General features: G+C 38.0%; 1 protein-coding gene across 3 annotated transcripts in view; it reads left to right on the forward strand.

Moving 5' to 3' along the window:
* The first annotated feature begins 1,223 nt into the window (after positions 1-1,223).
* TMEFF2 (transmembrane protein with EGF like and two follistatin like domains 2) overlaps positions 1,224-18,635 on the forward strand; it is a 224,846-nt gene continuing 207,434 nt past the window's right edge. For all 3 annotated transcript variants that reach the window (XM_025887381.2, XM_073904550.1, XM_073904549.1), the window contains exons 1-4: positions 1,224-1,792; positions 4,164-4,273; positions 11,775-11,904; positions 17,152-17,178. In XM_025887381.2, the coding sequence (XP_025743166.1) occupies positions 1,621-1,792; positions 4,164-4,273; positions 11,775-11,904; positions 17,152-17,178 (439 nt within the window). In that variant the 5' untranslated portion in view covers positions 1,224-1,620. The remainder of the gene's footprint in view (positions 1,793-4,163; positions 4,274-11,774; positions 11,905-17,151; positions 17,179-18,635) is intronic.

An 18,635-nucleotide genomic window follows, 5' to 3' on the forward strand; every position in this document is an offset into this window, starting at 1 on the left:
GAGTGTCTAACTGCGTGAAGAATGCAGCAGGCGGAAGGCGGGTCCCGCTACGCCTTTGCTCAGCGCCGGCAGGAGCGAAAGAACGAAGGGCACTGAGCGACACACTCCTGTGGAGTTAGACCTTCTCGCCTCCCCAGGCCACCGGAGATCCGGCAGAGAGATCCGCTAAAGCGCCCAGGGCCGCCACCCGCTCCGCCAAAGTGAGCCGCTCTTCTCGGAAGCCGCTTCCTGGAGGCTGCGCTTGCTACCCACCCGTTGCTGATGCCGACGAGCCCTCCTTGCCTCTCTCGGACCACTTGTCCGGACCAAATCTGACCTCCGAAACACATTTACCTGCACCTCCCAGGCAGCCACACTAATAGGTTCCCGGCTGGAGAGGAGCGTGTGATGAGGAGAAGGCTCCAAACCTTCGGCTCCTCAGGCAGGGTCGGAGCTGCAGGGGGCCAGGGAGGGGAGCAGAGAGAGAGAGAGAGAGAGAGAGAGAGAGGGAGGAAGGAAGAGTAGAGAGCCTGGAAGCCTGGCTGAGTCAGCTTGGCGAGCAGCCTCAGGGTCGCAGGCTCCTGTGGGAACCGCTGCTGCTTCCAGGCCGGCCAGAGCTCTTCTCACACCACCGCCTCTCACCCTCTCCAGGTCTCTGCACCTCCCTCAAGAAAGGTCCCTGGGCTCTGGCCGCGATATTCCCAGCTTGAATCCGGTTACAGGCGGCGTGTCCAGCACGCAGGAGCCCCAGGCTCCAGCAGGACACCCTCTCTGGGCCCGCTCTCCCCTCTCAGCCCTGCTGCTACCGCTTCTCCTCCACCTCCGCCCTCACCAGCTCCTGCTCGGAGAGACGCCACCCAGCCGCGGCGGGTACTCGAGGCCCGGGGTCAAGCACTGAAGAGGGGAGCTAGATTGGGGGCCCTAGACCAGACCCAGAACTCGGTAGGGGGCGTCCTGGGGCGGAGAGTGAAAGAGCAGGTGGTATATAAAGGTGTGGGAGTCGCCCACTCTGAAGCCCGCGCTTCTCCCCTGAGCCATCCCCGCGCAGCCCCACTCGGGCCAGCGCCTGGCGAGCTAGCCCATCTGTGGCATCCGTCGTCGCCTCCTCCTTGCACCTCCTCGCCGACCCCTCCCTCCCGGGACCTGCATCCCGCTCCGCCAATCAGCGCCCGATTGCCTCTTCCCACGTGATCTCGGGCGGGCTAAGGACCTGCTGCTTCCCAAACGCCAGAGGGACGCGGGCGGCAGAGCGCGAGAGGCGGCTGCTCGGCTGTGGGGCGCTTTGACTCTCCTTCCACCCAACCTCCTTGGACTCCTCTCCTCTGCCCTCTGGACTCCGGTCTCCTCGTGATCCGCTGGCTGCCCAGAGCCCCCTCCTTATGGCAGCAGCCCCCCGAGCCTCCGGCGCAGCTTCTCAGCGGACGACCCTCTCGCTCCCGGGGCTGGGCCGGGTCGCTGGATGTTTCTGAAACTCTGGAGACCATGCGCGGGTTTGGCCGCTGCTTCCCTGTCGGGTGCCACTGCCACCGCCGCCGCCCGTGCTGCCGCCGTCCGCGGGATGCTCAGTAGCCCGCTGCCCGGCCCCCGCGATCGCGTGTTCTTCGGAAGCCGTTTGCTACTGCAGAGTTGCGCGAACTAGTCATGGTGCTGTGGGAGTCCCCGCGGCAGTGCAGCAGCTGGACACTTTGCGAGGGCTTTTGCTGGCTGCTGCTGCTGCCGGTGATGCTACTCATCGTAGCCCGCCCGGTGAAGCTCGCGGCTTTCCCTACCTCCTTAAGTGACTGCCAAACGCCCACCGGCTGGAACTGCTCCGGTAAGTCCAGAACCCTAGCCGCCGACCCCTTTAGCCCCGCGGGGGAAACGTGTTTCCAGCGCAGACCAGCCTACCTTAGGTGCGTCTCTTCAGCCGCTCGCTTCCTACTGCCCCAGACCTCTGGGACGACCGACCTCCACCCAGAGGAGCACAGGGAACCATTCCAGGCCGCTAAGGAAGCTGGGGGCCGAGGGGGTCTGGGGTGGGCAGAAAGTGCAGGTGTAGGGACCTTCGCATCCTTGCACTGAGCACTGCGGGTATGTTAAGACATATTAACGGGATGGTTTTGTGGATCCATCGAAAAGAGCACCAGTCCTTGGGGGAAAGACTAAAACGGTACCTTTCCCATCATTAAAGAAAAAAGTCTGGCTAAAATGAGCGAGAAATAACTTTATGAGAAAGAACAAGCGAGAAAGCAATAAATCAAATAATGACTGCAGGGGAAACACTGATTCCTGGCAAAAGTGCCATGAGGTGCCCTGGTCTCGCTTTCAAGACCAGGTCACACGGATTCTGAAGGAGCTTAGGTTTCAAGAGATTCATTCTCTCTCTCTCCCTCCCTCCCTCCCTCCCTCATTCCTCTCTCCCTGCCTCCCTCCCTCTCTTCCCCTCTCTCACATCCTCCTAGTCTACTTGGCTGCAAAAGACGTTGTTTTTGCAGCCCAAAGATGCTTCTCTCTTGCCTCCCTAAGCTCCTTGATGGTGAAGGGAAGTTGAGAAAAGATTCATTCGTCGGTCTCCCAGGCCTGGGTGGGCATAACTGAGCCAGGCAGGCTTATGCGCAGGCGGGCGGAACCGACCCGGGTGGACGCTGACTCCATTTCTGGGCAGGCTTCCTTGGAATGGGTCAGGCGCTCTTCTTGCTCGCTGGGTCCCTTCAGAGTCTGAAAGCGAGAGCTTGGCAGACTTTGCTCTGCTGAAGCCTCCTAATTAAATAGGGCCCGAGGACGGGAGTTGCTGTACTCCGAGCTGGCTTCGCATTTCAGTATGACAGCCCATAGTATACCCTGGCGGGATTGTGGTGTGATTTCATTGGCATTTTAAATTGCATTAACATGCCTGGGTATTGTCCCCTAGGTCTGGTCTGTTCTAGTTTTAGCAAGTGTGCATGTAATTTTTCATTTTCTGTAAATATAATTCTGCTGTAGTTAAATCTGGCTCTGAATAAAGTGGCTTCCAAGGATGTATGTAAGCTGAAGTGTATGTAACTTTGGAGAAGTGGGAATGACCAATTGTAACTCATAGGATGAAAGAATATGTAGTCCTAAGTTGTTACTGATGTAAATTCCATGAGGAAAATTATTATGCATCATTGTAGTTTGTGCTTTTTAAAGACAGGTTGAGATTTGCAACCCTATTAGATTTGGGTCAATAGATTGCCTTTGTTCTGTTTTTGGCAGTTTTTAAATTTGGTATTTTTATAAAATTTAACATGTTTACTTCAACTTATTCGTGGTTCATGGGTGCATATATGTTATTTTTGAAAAGCTAAGTTCCACTTTGCAGGTGTCTAATTACTTTTTAGGTGCCTTATCATAGACATATTAAACAACCTGCAAAATCACTTGTTTGAAAGGGTCACAGCTTTGTAGTCCAACATGACTGGTTTGCTGCATCCCAAGTATAGTATTGTTTTAGGAAATAACTAACTTAAATGTGAAATTGAGGTTGGCAATTAAGAAATTTATTATTAGCCAGATATCTTAAGGAGATCTGCAGAAACTAAAGAGAATAAACTTGTTTTCCAAGCAGATTTTCCAAGAACCTGGCACACCCCTCCACCCCTGTTAACTTAGAGGTGATCAATCTTCATCTGAACCAGACAGACCATCACAGAAAACACTGTGCCTGTTCATCTTTATTATTGGGGCTTTGTTTCCTCTTTGTCTGGAGACATTCCAAATAAGGGGTTGTTCCAGATCTTAAAGCAAAAGAATGATTAAGAATGGAGAAATGGTAAAATGACACTCAGAGACCATCACCAGCTCTTTTCTAAAATGTGGAGTTTGGGGGTCATAAACTATAGTCTACTTAATAAGAAAAAAATAAGGAAGCTAGGAAGCAAGTGTTAAACCTTCATTCACTGCTGCCAGTATTAACCCTGGTTAAAATAAAATAGCAATATCAAAAAAGAATATTAAAAGAGAATTGACTAGAAAAGAATTGTGAAAAAAAGAAATGAATATTGATCACTTAACTAGTTTTTGGAGGTTATCAGTAGAGAATGACCTTGCAGTACAGCTGTGGTTATTGGAATTAAAATTTAGAGCAATTCTTTTAAAGCTTCAAGATAGTGCTTTTTTTTTTCTTTTTCTTTTGGCTAAAGTCTATAACATTTTTTAATGACTGGAGTATTCTCTTTAAATTTGAGGTTATGATGACAGAGAAAATGATCTTTTCCTCTGTGACACCAACACCTGTAAATTTGATGGGGAATGTTTAAGAATTGGAGACACTGTGACTTGCGTCTGTCAGTTCAAGGTAAGAAGTCTGATTTTTGTATCTTCTTATTCATTAATGAGACTACAAAGGAGGGATCTCCCTTTACAACCCATCACCTGGCAATTTATAGCTATGCAAGCTAAGAGGAAAGCTCGCACCACGCAAAAGTGCTGTACTGCCAAGAGAGCAACGGATGTCAAAAAGACATAGCTTTTTGGAGAAATGTGTATGCCAGACTTATAAATGCCACTGGAGGTAGAAAGCTTCAGGTTGTCCTTTTGGTGTGTCAGAGGTAAATTATGTTTATGTGTCCCATCTAGCATGCATTTTATAAATCAACTGCTGGGGTTAATAGCCAAAATAATCAATGGATAGGAAGTATGGATTCGAATTTTTGTTCTTCTTTATTGGGGCTATCACTTTTGATCATATTGCTCTGTTTTAATGGCTTTGGGTTTTACTCTCTGGGCAAGCTGGTTAAGTATTTAAATAAACTCCTTATTAACGGGACTTCAAAACTACTGTGCTAGTTTTTGAAATCATGGAACTTATTAATATATATATCAACTTTTCATGGGTACCACATTCAATTACAGCTGAATCTCCCAGGAATCCAAGAGAGCACAAATAGCTGCAAGTTATTTCATAAATGTTAGAAAAATGTACTTTGCCACATGTTTGAAAAATAAATAAAAATTGAATTTTCTTTTTTTTAAAGAAACGGACATTGCAGCACTGGTATCATCAAAACTAGGTTATGAGTATCTCTTGAAGATAGAACTCTTCATGTTATTATTATAGTCATCATCTAATAAATGCTTTATACTGTGTAAATTCTAAACCTTCTTTTCTCTCAAAATGTTTATACAAGCATACATACCTTCCACTATCATAGGTGTTGTACTAATGTCTTATATTCGCCTTTAAGTCTTACTGGATTTTTCAAATACACATGAAGTCTAACACAAGGTTCAACCAGGAAATATGTACATAAACAACTATATTAGTGGGATCAAGGAAAACTTTTCTAAGATTGTAAGCAAAACTAAAAAAAGAAAAAGGAAAGAAAGAAAAAGAAAAAGGTGCAGAACAAATGAAAACATAAACTCAAATTCAGGTCTAAACAATTGTTATAGTATGTAGTATTTAGAATTGTTGATGAAACTGAATATTTTAAATTGAATTCAACCTCCCAGTGAGAGAGATAAGGGAATTCATATTTAAATATAGTTTGAATATTGTTTGTAGATAAGCTCAAAGCTGCTTGGACATTATTCTTTCTAAGAAAAGCAATAAAACAACTGATATTTGCAAAGTGCACCACCTCCTGGTGGGTGAGTATTGGTGTGACCATGCTACACTTCTTCAGACCATACTATATTGTTAAAAAACATATTTGTGCCTACTTAATATGCATGTGACACCAACCTCTAAGGTCTCCAGCCACACTGAACAATGTAATTATGTTCTTTCAATGAACTACATGGGAGACATGGAGCATGAAAACTCTCCAATTCATACTTTCCCCAAATGTTAACTAAAGAGAAAATACAGGGGGATAAATCATTAATTAAAGGCCCAAAGGATCTTGTGGATTTTCCCCCCTTTCAGTTTGTGATTCCCATTAAATTTGTCTTGCTTTCATAACCAAGGGTAGACATAAGAAGTGAATTCATAAACAGTACAAAATGAACCAAAAAGAATGTTCTTCAAATGGAAGGCCATAATTCTAACAAGATTTCAACAAGAGAAAAATAATGGAGTTCACAAAATTCTAAATCGATGCATGCTACTAAAAGGGATGTATAGTTTTCTTATTTAAGAAATTGTGTTCAGTTTTCAGGTTCCACAAAGGATTTTGGTAAAACTTTATCAAGAAAAATATTTGTGTTTTTCATGCTTTGGTCAGCCAGTTACATTTGTCACTAATTTAAATACTTTTTGAGTGGATCAGGGAGTGGGCAATGAATGCAAGTTTGAATCAGGAACTAAAATGTATTTTTTTCCTAATACCTGTAGCATTTAAATTTGCTATGAGATTACTACTGCCATTAGCTTGTGCTTTGTGATAGTTGTCAGTCTGTCAAGAGAAAATAAACATTTCCTTCATGAAAAATTTAAACTCTACACATAGCAAGAATATAGAGTGGCTGGATTAAGGTGAAGATCAAAGAAAATGTGCAAGCTGTGCAAAGAATAAGAGGATATTTTAGGCTAAGACTATCTCGATTCAGTCCTTTCCAATACATTCCAATGAATTTGAGGGGTTTTCCCCCCCCTCAGTTTCTGATGAAAAGGGAGATGTCCTGATAATCTATTTTCCTACATACTGTTCTAAACTAGCTGAGGTCGTCTACTCTCTGTTTCTCCTGTTTTTACAGATACAGTCACAAATTCTTTCATTCAAATTAGGATGCAAACTGTGGTCATTCTAGCTGAGAGATAAATTTCAAAGAGAAGTGTGTGTATGTGATCTATAGTTTTCCAACTTGGAGCACTAAAATAAACATATATTTGCCTTCACTTCTCTTAGATGATTGAGAATAAACATATTCTCCTTTATTTATTACAACCGCGTGAGGTAATTATTTTCTCCTCCTTTTACAGATGAGGAAATTAAGGCCCAGAAATATAAATAACAATCATTAAGTGGTGATCTTAAAGTAAGAACCTAGGTCCTTTGAAACCAAGTCTAATTTTCTCCCAAAACATTATACATGCAAATGAAAATATCAGTAACAGCAACAACAATACCAAGTTATTGTAGATAATTCAATATCAAAGGTAGTATAACTGATTCTTAGGTGATGATATGAGTTTCCAGAAATGGCAGAACCTGGTTCCTATCTATCAGACGGCATTCTGGTCAATCCGATAAATCAGTTGTGGAGAGAAAAATTTAGAGACAATTAGATGGCTGGCTGGCTGGATGGATGGATGAAAGAAAGAAGGAAAGAAGGAAGGAAGGAGCATGCATAAGTAGTTATTCATAGACAGCATTGGTCATACAATGACCAAATATCAGTTTGTAATTTAAAAATATGATGAAGCCTTCTGTTTTTTAGATATTATTTATTTCAGATACTCAATATTTGCATTTAATAAGCATGCTTTAGATGTACAATTGTTCCACTTACTAGGACTGCATAATAAATTGCCCAGAACTTAGTGGCTCAAAAATAATGAACATTTCTTTTGCTCATGAATTTACAATTGGACAGGGCTTAATGGAAACCTCTCATCTCTCCTTCCCTTGGCATTAACTGAGGGAGGGAGAGAACTCAAAAGCTTGTACTCTTCTCAGGGCTCCCACTCATATGTCAGCTGGACACCTTGGTCCTTAATGTGGATCTCTCCATATGTGCTACTTTGAGCTTCCTCATACCACAATGGCTGGGTGTCAAGGGCAGGCATCCAGAAAGAGAGAAAGGGCCAGATAGATCTTGTATCCTTTAATGACCTAGCCTGAGAAGTCACACAGGGTCACTTTCACCATAGCCACAGGCTTGCCTACTCTTAAAGTCATATTTTCTTTCATTTAAAGAAATGTGGTTACAGAAAAGAAAAAGTTACTTATGGAATGATCAAAGGATTGGGACATGTGCAGGTTTTTTATCTTTTTCTTTTTTGGAAGAGAAACATACCATATCCTAAGCCATTATTCTTAAGCCTTTGACAACTGGGAATATAACAAGAATTCACTTAACATCTGTGGAGTACCTTCTACGTGCCAGACTCTATGGAAGGTGCCGACAATCTATAAAAAAGAAGTTATACATGGCTTCTAGATGCTGAAATCTCAGCTGAAAGAGATCTTTATTAACCAAACAAGCAATAAATCATATGGAAAAACTTCTCACATACATTTTTTGTTCATTTGTAGTAAAATGAATTCCATATATTCTACAGTGTCAAGTCATTGAATCCATGAGTGTGATATGTAGCTACTTTCTTAAGCAATATGGACACTTTGGAGCAAAATCATTCCACTGAAAAACACATATTTGGAAAATAAACTTAAGATTTTTATAACATCTTAAGAAAATACAGTCACTTCTCCCCTGAGAGGAAGTTTGTACAACACATACATTTATGGGTCTAAGCATCTGGGCCTGAGTCTTGTTTTTTCTCTTACCAGCCAACTATGTGGCCTTTAGCAAGTCACTTAACATCTGAATCTGTCCCTTTGTCTGAAACTGAGCAGTATCATGATTACCACTAAAAACTATTTCCAATAATTTGGCATATTTTAACATAATACTTAGCTTATTTTTATGAGCAGGGTTATTCTGTTTTCCTTTATTTCTCTAATTTTAGATATGTGCATTTAGTGTCAGTGTTAGATGGTACATCAACTATATTCAAATTAAAAAATGCTTATCATGAGACAAATAATTTGCATTTCTTTTTATAGATGAATATTCCAAAGTATTTTAAAAACATGACTCTGTTAATCCTCCCAAATACCCTTGTTAACCATTTCAGTTGGGGAAACTGAGCTATAGACTTGTTAAGTATTTAATAGTTGAGTGATGTACACAAGGCCTTACACCAAAGCAGTGAGAGAAATTGGTGAAACTAGGACCAGACTCCTATTCCTGAGCCATAATGATTTAGAGTATGCTTCCTCCTCGTATTATTCATATTAATGAGTGCAAGTCATGGTACTAAAGGCCAAAAACATCGTGCTGATAATCTACAGTTAAGCTCTTTTCAGCTCCATACAAATCTCCCTTTTGGCTTGTGCATGGAACTTGGCAGCTCTGTTTTTCGCACTGTTCACATTTGGCTTACTGCATCGCTCAGAAGTGGCATATGAGTGCTTTATCAGTTTATTCCATATTTTAAGATGCATATCAGCATTGTGTACTAGCACTTGACAGAGATAATAAATACTTCCCACCCCTCACCCCCGTCCACTGACTACATCTGAGTATTCTGCAGAAGTAGATAAGAAAGATAAATAGAGAGGTTCCAGGGATTGGAGAGAAGAAAATGTGGACCCAAATAATCTACAAAGTGTTATAAGCAGGTTTGAAGATGGAGATTAAAAGGTAGCCAAAGACAACAATGCTAGGACCCGAACATGAGAAACTAACTAGTCCAGCCATCACACTAATTTTGACTCTCTTCTGCCTACTGAAAGTGTCAGCAAGTCTACTGAATATGACTATGATATGTTACCAGTTGTTCATTTCTTTCTGATCTCTCCTCCATTAGCTCAGATACCATTTTAGTGTTAGTGGGTCCTCATATTTCCTCCCTGGTCCAGAACACAGCACATTTATCAAGCACCTGTCCATCTACCTGCCTCTCAGGCTATGGTTCTGACATGAGCACCAGCCCCATTTAGTTGGTGTTACCTCTGTACTGTTCACTGGAGAATTCGACTCCTCACTGACATTTTGCCATTGCCTTTTTTCTTCAGTAGTGATAATGATTTTGGGTCCTATGGTAGGTCAATTCTCACATGTAAGTTAAAAAATACATATCTATTCAGAAATCTTGTGGAAGGCAGCCTTTATACAGGTATCACCTGATCAGAAATGAATGGCTGTTGAGTTAAAGATCCTCATTAGTAAAAGCTTCTAATCCAAACAGTTTTAAAATATAGTCACATAGATAGACTGAGTTTAGGAGCCAATTGTGTAACTGTGAAAACAAAATACTGTATAGAGGGCTTTCAGAATATCTAGATTAGAAATTGTAGAAATAAAGATTTCTAAAATATGTCATATTTAAAATATTTAAATCATTTTAATCACATGTAAATAATTTCTAAATAGATATGATTTAACATCTAAATCATTGTGTTAACAATTATAGAGATTATAATATGAGTGTCGTACAATTTGGATTTACCATTGCAAGAAAAGTATATCACTGTTACTAAGCTATATTTCAGTTTTTCAATAACAGATACAAAGTAAGACTCATAAAATAAGACTTTCATTTCAGAGAACATTGACTTATCCCATTTCATGAATAAATTACTAGGATGATTAAGCCATTGTTACATTAAGGCAAAGATCAAGAGTTAAATGGTTGATGGAAAAGGAAGAAGTACAGATATTCTAAGGAAATAGAGTAAAAAAAATAAATTTCTGGATTTTATTATAAGATTATAACCTTATTGGAAATTTGTTTTTTGGGCATATATCTTTGAGTTGAATTTAACTTATGATAGAGTTTTAGGTTTATTATCATATATATTAAAACTTTCCTAGCCATCTCACTAGATCATTCATTTATTTTGTATGCGTTATAAATTTACAGCCATCAAAAATCCAAATATTTTAATAAGAACTGGAAAACAGAAAAGTGTTTTCACAGGCATGTGTATGTATGACTTGCTTTACTTAGTTTCTGGCATAGGTGGATATTTTTAAATAATCATCTTGGTTATTACATTTGTTACAATTAAACAATGAAACACATCAGTAGTAGTAATCATGAGATAATCACATCTCTAGTGTAATTAGCAGGTATAGGACACAGCCAAGTATCTCTAATGCCTTAGAGTGTGATGATTATATTATGATGAGTATACCTTGTAGGTTGCCTAATTGCTATTGTAAAATGTGTACTTTTATGTAACGAGGCTGTTTTAAAAATGAACTTTTCTCGGGGCGCCTGGGTGGCTCAGTTGTTTAAGCGACTGCCTTCGGCTCAGGTCACGATCCCGGGGTCCTGGGATCGAGCCCCGCATCGGGCTCCCTGCTCGGCGGGAAGCCTGCTTCTCCCTCTCCCACTCCCCCAGCTTGTGTTCCCTCTCTCTCTGTTTCTCTCTCTCTCTCTCTCTGTCAATTAAATAAATAAAATCTTAAAAAAAAATGAACTTTTCTCTTTACGAAATATATATTAATAGTCATACTTTCCAATAATCAATAAAGTTTACATAGAGGTCAATAGTTGTTGTTTTCCCCCTGTATTCCATATTCTGTTGTTTTTTCTTGCACTATATCTGCCAATATCTAAAGATATATGACAAATTAATTAGTAATCCAAATATCTTATCCAAAGATTTACAAGTTTGTAAGATTAAAATTAAACAGAAAAAAAACATACTAAGGAGTGACTGATTTCATTGGCATTTCAGCTGTATACTTCTATTCTAAACACAGATAGGCATTACCTATTTTTAATAACTTGAATATTATAGCATGTTTTGATTTTTTCCACCAAGCCAGATGGATGTATATCTGAAAAACAGTATTAAATAATGTTGATACATTTTGTTGCTATACCCTTTCAGTATTGTTGCCCAGATCACTTTGTTGGAATTACCCTGATCAATTTAGAAGCTTTTTCTTTTTCCCCCATCTGAATCAAATGACTGATTAGCTGACTTGACATTACTTTTGTGTATCTTTGAATGATGCCCTTGCAAGGTCAAAGACTTTAATGGATACAATGGAGATTGCTGAAAATGAAAACTGCTTTCTTTTGTAAATGATTATTTCTGTTCGAGGTGTCAAAGGTATGCAGACTCCAGTACTAACCATAAGCTTCTATCTCTGTGTCCCCCCCCCCCAAACAGTGCAACAGTGACTACGTGCCTGTGTGTGGCTCCAATGGGGAGAGCTACCAGAATGAGTGCTACTTGCGGCAGGCTGCCTGCAAACAGCAGAGCGAAATACTTGTAGTGTCTGAAGGATCATGTGCCACAGGTATGTGTGTGATCCTAAAGACTCCCTGAAACCTTTGGAAACCATGTCTTGCTTTTTCTGTTATGTTATCTCCAAATAAATAATTCAGACTATATATTGGCTGGATAAGCCTCTCATTCTTTTGTACAAAGCATACATTATTCTTATTTTGTCTTTTTTACATTTCAAATCACTTCTGGAAGAAAGAGAAAATCTGCCATAAGGCCATAAGGATGTTGATTTTAATACATATGTTATTTAATGAAGTGCAGACAGTTGAATAATATCATTAGAAATCTAGGTTTCCTGCCTAGGTGTCAAATATGGAGAAACCTATCCACACACACATAAAGTTGGTTTGTTTGTTTTGAACAATAGCATCGTCTGCTGGAGGGTAGTTTGCAGATCTGGGTTTGAAAGTGAAAATGTGAGTGACCTCAGCAGTGCTATAAAATGTTCTTCTTACCATTTAGCTGATTATATTGAAGAATGTATTTGTGAAGGACATCTATCCTTTCTAAGACAGTCAGCCTGGGATTCCTCAAAGGCTTTTAGTTGTCTTTACCAAGAATGCTCTGAAGGAAGTGAGGAGGAAGAGTGACCTCATATGCTCTTCAGTTTTTCAGGTTTTCCTTTCGTGTACAGTGATTGTTAGAGCTAAACGGCATTACAGGAAGAAAAATAAACAAAGGGAACAAAGCCCAACTTGATAGAGCAATGCCTTAAAATAAAGCTGAGTTTACAGGTTAGGCTTGACATATTAGAATCACATATATTAAAGAAACTTTAGTATCCATGATAATTGTCTTGAATGACACATAAGCCTCTTTCTAGAAAGTCATAATTTCTGAGGAACTGGATGGCATAAGCATATCAGGGAAAAATAATAATGACACAAAGTATGAACTTTCTTCAAAAGTGAGAATATAGAATAGTGCGAGGAAAAATCTATTTTATTGGAAAGGTAACAAGTATTTCTTTGATAACAAGTATTTCTATTCTAGGGAACTATGTTAAAAGTCATATGTAGGTTGGGGCAGGATGGTAAATGAGCAAGAAAAAAGGCTTGTATTCTTTAAAAGATTATCTTAAGTCTATTGATTGTTAGTAATTGATAGTGTTCCAAATTATACCATTGACTACTAAAGTTCCCAAGAATTAGAAGAGAATGATATTATTACTCACAGATGATGATGTAGGCTTTTTTGTTTTGATTTTGGTTTTTAAGTAGTCTTTTCTTTTATATGATTCTTTGCCTCATGAAGTGAATGTCCTTTCTGGTGCCCCACTTGCTTCTTACTTGCTAAAGCAAACAGATCATTGCCACTCCATCTGTCTGAGAAGTAATGAATGAAAATGACAGCAGCAGGTGAGAGTCATTGGACTTGCTTCTCCAGTAGGGAAGGAGGACGACCAGCATTCTGCTCTTATAGTAAAGATGGGGGAAGCAGAAAGAAAAACAAGGAGCAAACTAATTATGAAAAATCAATCTGCCATATCTATGGAGAAAATTTAAAGTGAAATTTTAAGACAAATTGCATAGGAAAAAATAATATGGAAACTCTCTTAGAACCCAAGAATAATAGAGGCAACACCAGTGAGTACTGAGGAAAGGGTTTATCCACTCAAGATCGTATAGGATACCAATCTGTCTCTGACAGTAGCCAAATGAGAATCAGTGGGCAGTTGTCAAAATGGACTCAGGAAGTCCTGGTGTGGCTAACAATATTTGGTACCAAAATCTCTCTTTTTTACTTGCCAACCTCCAAATTCTTGTAGGCTCAGGCAATCACATTCTCCTGATTCATTCAACTTTTTACATGCTACATCCTAATGTGTTGTTTATACTATGAAAATAAATATTTAGCCAAGTAGAACATTTAATCACAATTGAGTAATCCATACCTAGCTGATTCACATACTTAGAATTCTTTAGGATTTAATTAGTAAGCCAGTCTTGCTGAAGTCTCCCATTGACTTATAAATCTAAAAGATTTTTGATCTGAATAATGATGGAGGAACCAAAGTAATTTTGATTAACCAGGTCTGACTGTAAATAAATTAGAGTTCTGACTTTTGATCTAAAATAAATTCTCATTCTTTTCTTTGCAGATTTTCCATTTATTTTTTAATGCTATTTGACACTGAATAGAGATGGCAAATTGTGATCTCTAGGAATAAGAGGCAGTAGAAGATATAACTTTTTTATACTTCATTGAACTTACAAATCTTTTTTTTTTTTTGGTCCAAAAATGGTTTCTTATTGGACAGTTTGCTCAATAGCTTTGCTGTCAATTTCGCTTTTTTGTGTTATAAGAAATGTATTGACTAGGAGTTCAGACTTTCAGGATCAAGAGCATGACTTCTTAGGTGTTTCTGTCTCACCAGTAAGACCTCAGTAGGCTACTTATTTACTTTATACTAGAGAAACCATTAAAGCTTCCCATCATTATTTCATAATGATTTGGTGGACTTGTGATTATTTTTTCCACCTATTCCTCCTTTGTTTCCTACTTACCTGATTTGGGTCAAATCAAACAAAAGTTGTCTTAAGAACCATGGCCCTTGACTTTTTAGAAAGATACATGAGAAATACAAGCCAATATACTACTGTCATTTCTTTTTTTGCTTTTTCCAAACCCTATATATTTATTAGAAAACCTGTAGATGAATAGGCAAGATGTTTATTCAAAATCTTAATTTTTATGCTCCAGACACAGTGATAATCATTTAAAATTTGCTATTGTGCAGTAAGTCTCAAAATCTATCAATGAGATAGACATTATTATTATACTCATTGAGTAGAGGACAAATAAGCTTAGGAAGATTAGATAACATTCCTTATGTTACCAAATGAGTAATGTTTGAAGGTTTGAATCTATAAGCTTTTATGTATTTCCTCTTATGTGCATATAAGTATAAAAAGCTGAACAAGACATGGTTCTTGATTTAAAGAAGTTTACAGTTGTAATGAGGAAGAAAAGAGAAACTCTACACATTCAACCAAAACACGTAAAATATATTAGTGCTATAATAGTACAACCTGTTCGCCTCTGATCATTATAAGTAATACTGAATTAAACTTTCAAATTAGTTGAAAGAAATTTAGTTAAAATTTTACTGTGAAAGTGTACAAACATTGACCATTCAAGCATTGTCCCATCCAAAAGTGATGGTGCCATGTGTTATGATTAGCAGTTCAGTTGACAGGACTATTCTATTATGGTGACAAATGCTTTAGCCTTTCTTGATCTGTTATCATTAAATAGTCAAGGCATATGATCAAAATCCTTATTTGATTATGTATTTACTAAGAAGGGTTTTTATTATAAGTTGTTTTACCAATTAGCTTGCTTTAAGGAAAGAATCTGCTGGCTTAAAGACATATGTTTTAGTCACATTAGCAGTTAATAAATAACTTGGCTTTCTGATTCAATACAGTGTTAGACCCTGTGAATTTAGTTAATAGGAGTCTCCACCAAGGCTCATTATTTAAACTACTGCTCCTTCATGACACTGCTAATGCCTAACACGACGACAAGCATGAATGTTGAAGGAGGCATCTATTCTTCCATATGTCAACCTTCTGTGGATTTTCATATACCATATCATTTTTTATACCATGCCTCTCATAAACTGTTGTGGAGGCAAACAAGTAGAAATAATGGAGGCTTGGGTTTTTGCTTTGTTTTATTTCTTAAATTGTACTAAAGCATCAAACACAAATTCATAGAAGTGGCATTCTGTATAGTTCTTGAATCCTGGTTGAGATTTCAGTGTGAGATGAGGCATTTCAGACAGAAAATACCAATATTAGTCTTATTCCCCAGTATTAACATTAAAAATACATAACCAAATGTATTTAGAATGAAAAGAAGTAGGGAAGCAGAAGGCAGATGATGTTTACACTTCAGAGGTAGAACCGGACGGAAAATCGATGGTCTTGACTCCCAGTGAGAAAACTGGGTGTCTCTGGGAACTCAGTTGTCAGAAATAGACAACTTTGACCAACTGCAATTCTGTAGGAAGGAGGGGAGAGAAGAAAAAAAGAGAAATGCAGAAGGAGGGTATCCTTTTTTTCTGCCAGCATCATTTAGGATGTATCCAATTTTTTAAACACAAAGACAAAAGTTAATCTCTCTCTTCTAATGATTTCAAAAAAACAAAGAACTGGAGGGTATTATGCTGAGCAAAATAAGTCAATCAGAGAAAGACATGTATCATATGACTTCACTGATATGAGGAATTCTTAATCTCAGGAAACAAAGTGAGGGGTGCTGGAGTGGTGGGGGTGGGAGGGATGGGGTGGCTGGGTGATAGACACTGGGGAGGGTATGTGCTATGGTGAGCGCTGTGAATTGTGTAAGACTGTTGAATCACAGACCTGTACCTCTGAAACAAATAATACATTATATGTTAAAAAAAAAAAAGAAGATAGTAGGAAAGGAGAAATGAAGGGGGGGAAATCGGTGGGGGAGACGAACCATGAGAGACTATGGACTCTGAGAAGCTGAAGGTTCTAGAGGAGCGGGGGGTGAGGGGAGGGGTTAGCCTGGTGATGGGTCTTCAAGAGGGCACATATTGAATGGAGCACTGGGTGTTATATGCAAACAATGAGTCATGGAACACTACATCAAAAACTAATGATGTAATGTATGGTGATTAACATAATAAAAAATTAATTAATTAATTAAAAAAAACAAAGGATGTTGTTGGTGGCAGATAAACTCATCCACAATTGTGGTATTTGGAAAACATATTAGCAATTATATAAAAAGATAATTATCTATAAACTGTTTTTCTTTTTGTGTATATGCGATTTACAATAATATAAGCCTTAATTATGAGTTTATTTGCCACATGTCTTAGCCTGTTTAATTTCTGAATCTCACTGTTATAAGCATTTCATTTTCTTTCTTTTTTTTTTTGTTAATGGCACCAAATTCATCCTGGTTAAAATAAAAATATGACAGATTTTACACAGTCAATTTTAGAATGTAATAATTAAAATAGGCTATACTATCAAAGCTAGATAATAATTTTTTACAAAGTTTAAGAATGAAAATAATAGAAAATTTATTTGATAAGTTATATTACACAAATTAAATTAAACTGATGTGAATATACACTTTCAGATTAAATATTAGTAATTTTGTCCATTATATTACTGTCTTAATAAAGGAAGTGAACATGAACTAAATAAAGTCATAAATAGTTTTTGAATATGTTTTTCAAACAAAACCAAATTATTTCTCTTCCCCCCGCCAGATGCAGGATCAGGATCTGGAGATGGAGGTAAGATTTGTCTTTTTATATATTTGAAGACTTACATGTGGATATCATTTATGGATATTTGCTTATGTATTTACCATTACAGATATCTGAGACAAATTCACATTTTGCATTTTAGGAAAGAGGCAAATGAAAAAGTATCATTCTACTTATTAAGCAAATGTATATACCATGCAAATTATTTAATATATTTATGAATCTTACTTAAGAACTTTACCTCATCTAATCTTTCTTGTTCCTTTATTTGTTTGTGCCCAACTTATCTTTGAGATAGATTTGCATGTCAAAACTTCCTAACAGAAGCTTCCAAGATCATTTGGCAGGGCAGAAAGAATTCATGAAGAAATCACTTAAATATTGAGATTTTAAAATATGTAATATTGCCCTAAATTGCCAAGTATTGATATTAACACATACATAACTACCATGCGAACAGGTCTTAATTATCAAATCAATAATTTGAAACTGAAAACTTTCTTCTCATAAAAGAAAGTAAAAATGATAAACAGAATTTAAGCCAATGAAAATAATACAGTATCTTTACTTCTTTGGTTAAATTAATTTTTACTAAGTAAGACATGTTTTCATTATTAAATTATGTGTTCAAGGAAGTATATAAGATAAAAGAGAGGCAGAAACTTTTAAAATTTGATCTGATGTACTGCCTGCCAAATAAGACTTTATGAATTGAATCTTCATTGTAAATTTCTTAAAATGCTTTTTCAAATGAAATCCAAACAAAATTCCACCCTTATACACAGCAAGAAAAAAATTATATAAAATTTCAACAAGAAATAAAAAGAGAATGAACAAAAACATACATTCTTAGGGCCTTGCTTAAGTTGTATAAACTGATCAAATGTATGATTCAAAGTAAATTTTAGGTTTTAAATGCAGAATTTGATAAAAGATAAATAAAAGGTTTTGGGTTCAGGAAAGATCTGACTTATCACACCTTACCTAGTTTGGGCAATATTTCAAAGACTTATCAAGGTGCTTTATGTAATGAAAGGCTTAACTAGTTTAAATAAACAATACCTAGAGAACACAATTGCAGCAAAATATTGAAGCACAATTTTTTCCCATAAAGACTAAAACTGAACAGGAGTCAAGATTTAGTACCATGAGAGCATAAAATTTATTTCAGTGCTACATGACATTGGACAGTCATTTGATGTTAGGACAGTCTTTCACTACTTCTAAGAAATTGTTTTCCTGCCAACCCCTCTGGCTGATTAATATAGTATTCCTAAGAAAGCTTCTCTAGCTGTTTGAAAAGAAGAGCTTAAAAGAACAAATTAAATCTTAAAGAGAAAAAGAAAGGAAAAAGATAGTTGCTTAAGTAGATATTTCACCATTGGAATATTAAGGAATTAATCAATTTTAAAAGTGTTGCTTTTGGAAGGGAGTTGTTCCTATGCAAAATCCTGTTTATTTCCCAGATATATTTAGTCTTTATA

Source organism: Callorhinus ursinus, unplaced genomic scaffold, assembly GCF_003265705.2.
Source record: "Callorhinus ursinus isolate GAN/ISIS: 27379988/994484 unplaced genomic scaffold, GSC_fseal_2.0 scaffold2, whole genome shotgun sequence".
Taxonomy (NCBI): domain Eukaryota; kingdom Metazoa; phylum Chordata; class Mammalia; order Carnivora; family Otariidae; genus Callorhinus; species Callorhinus ursinus.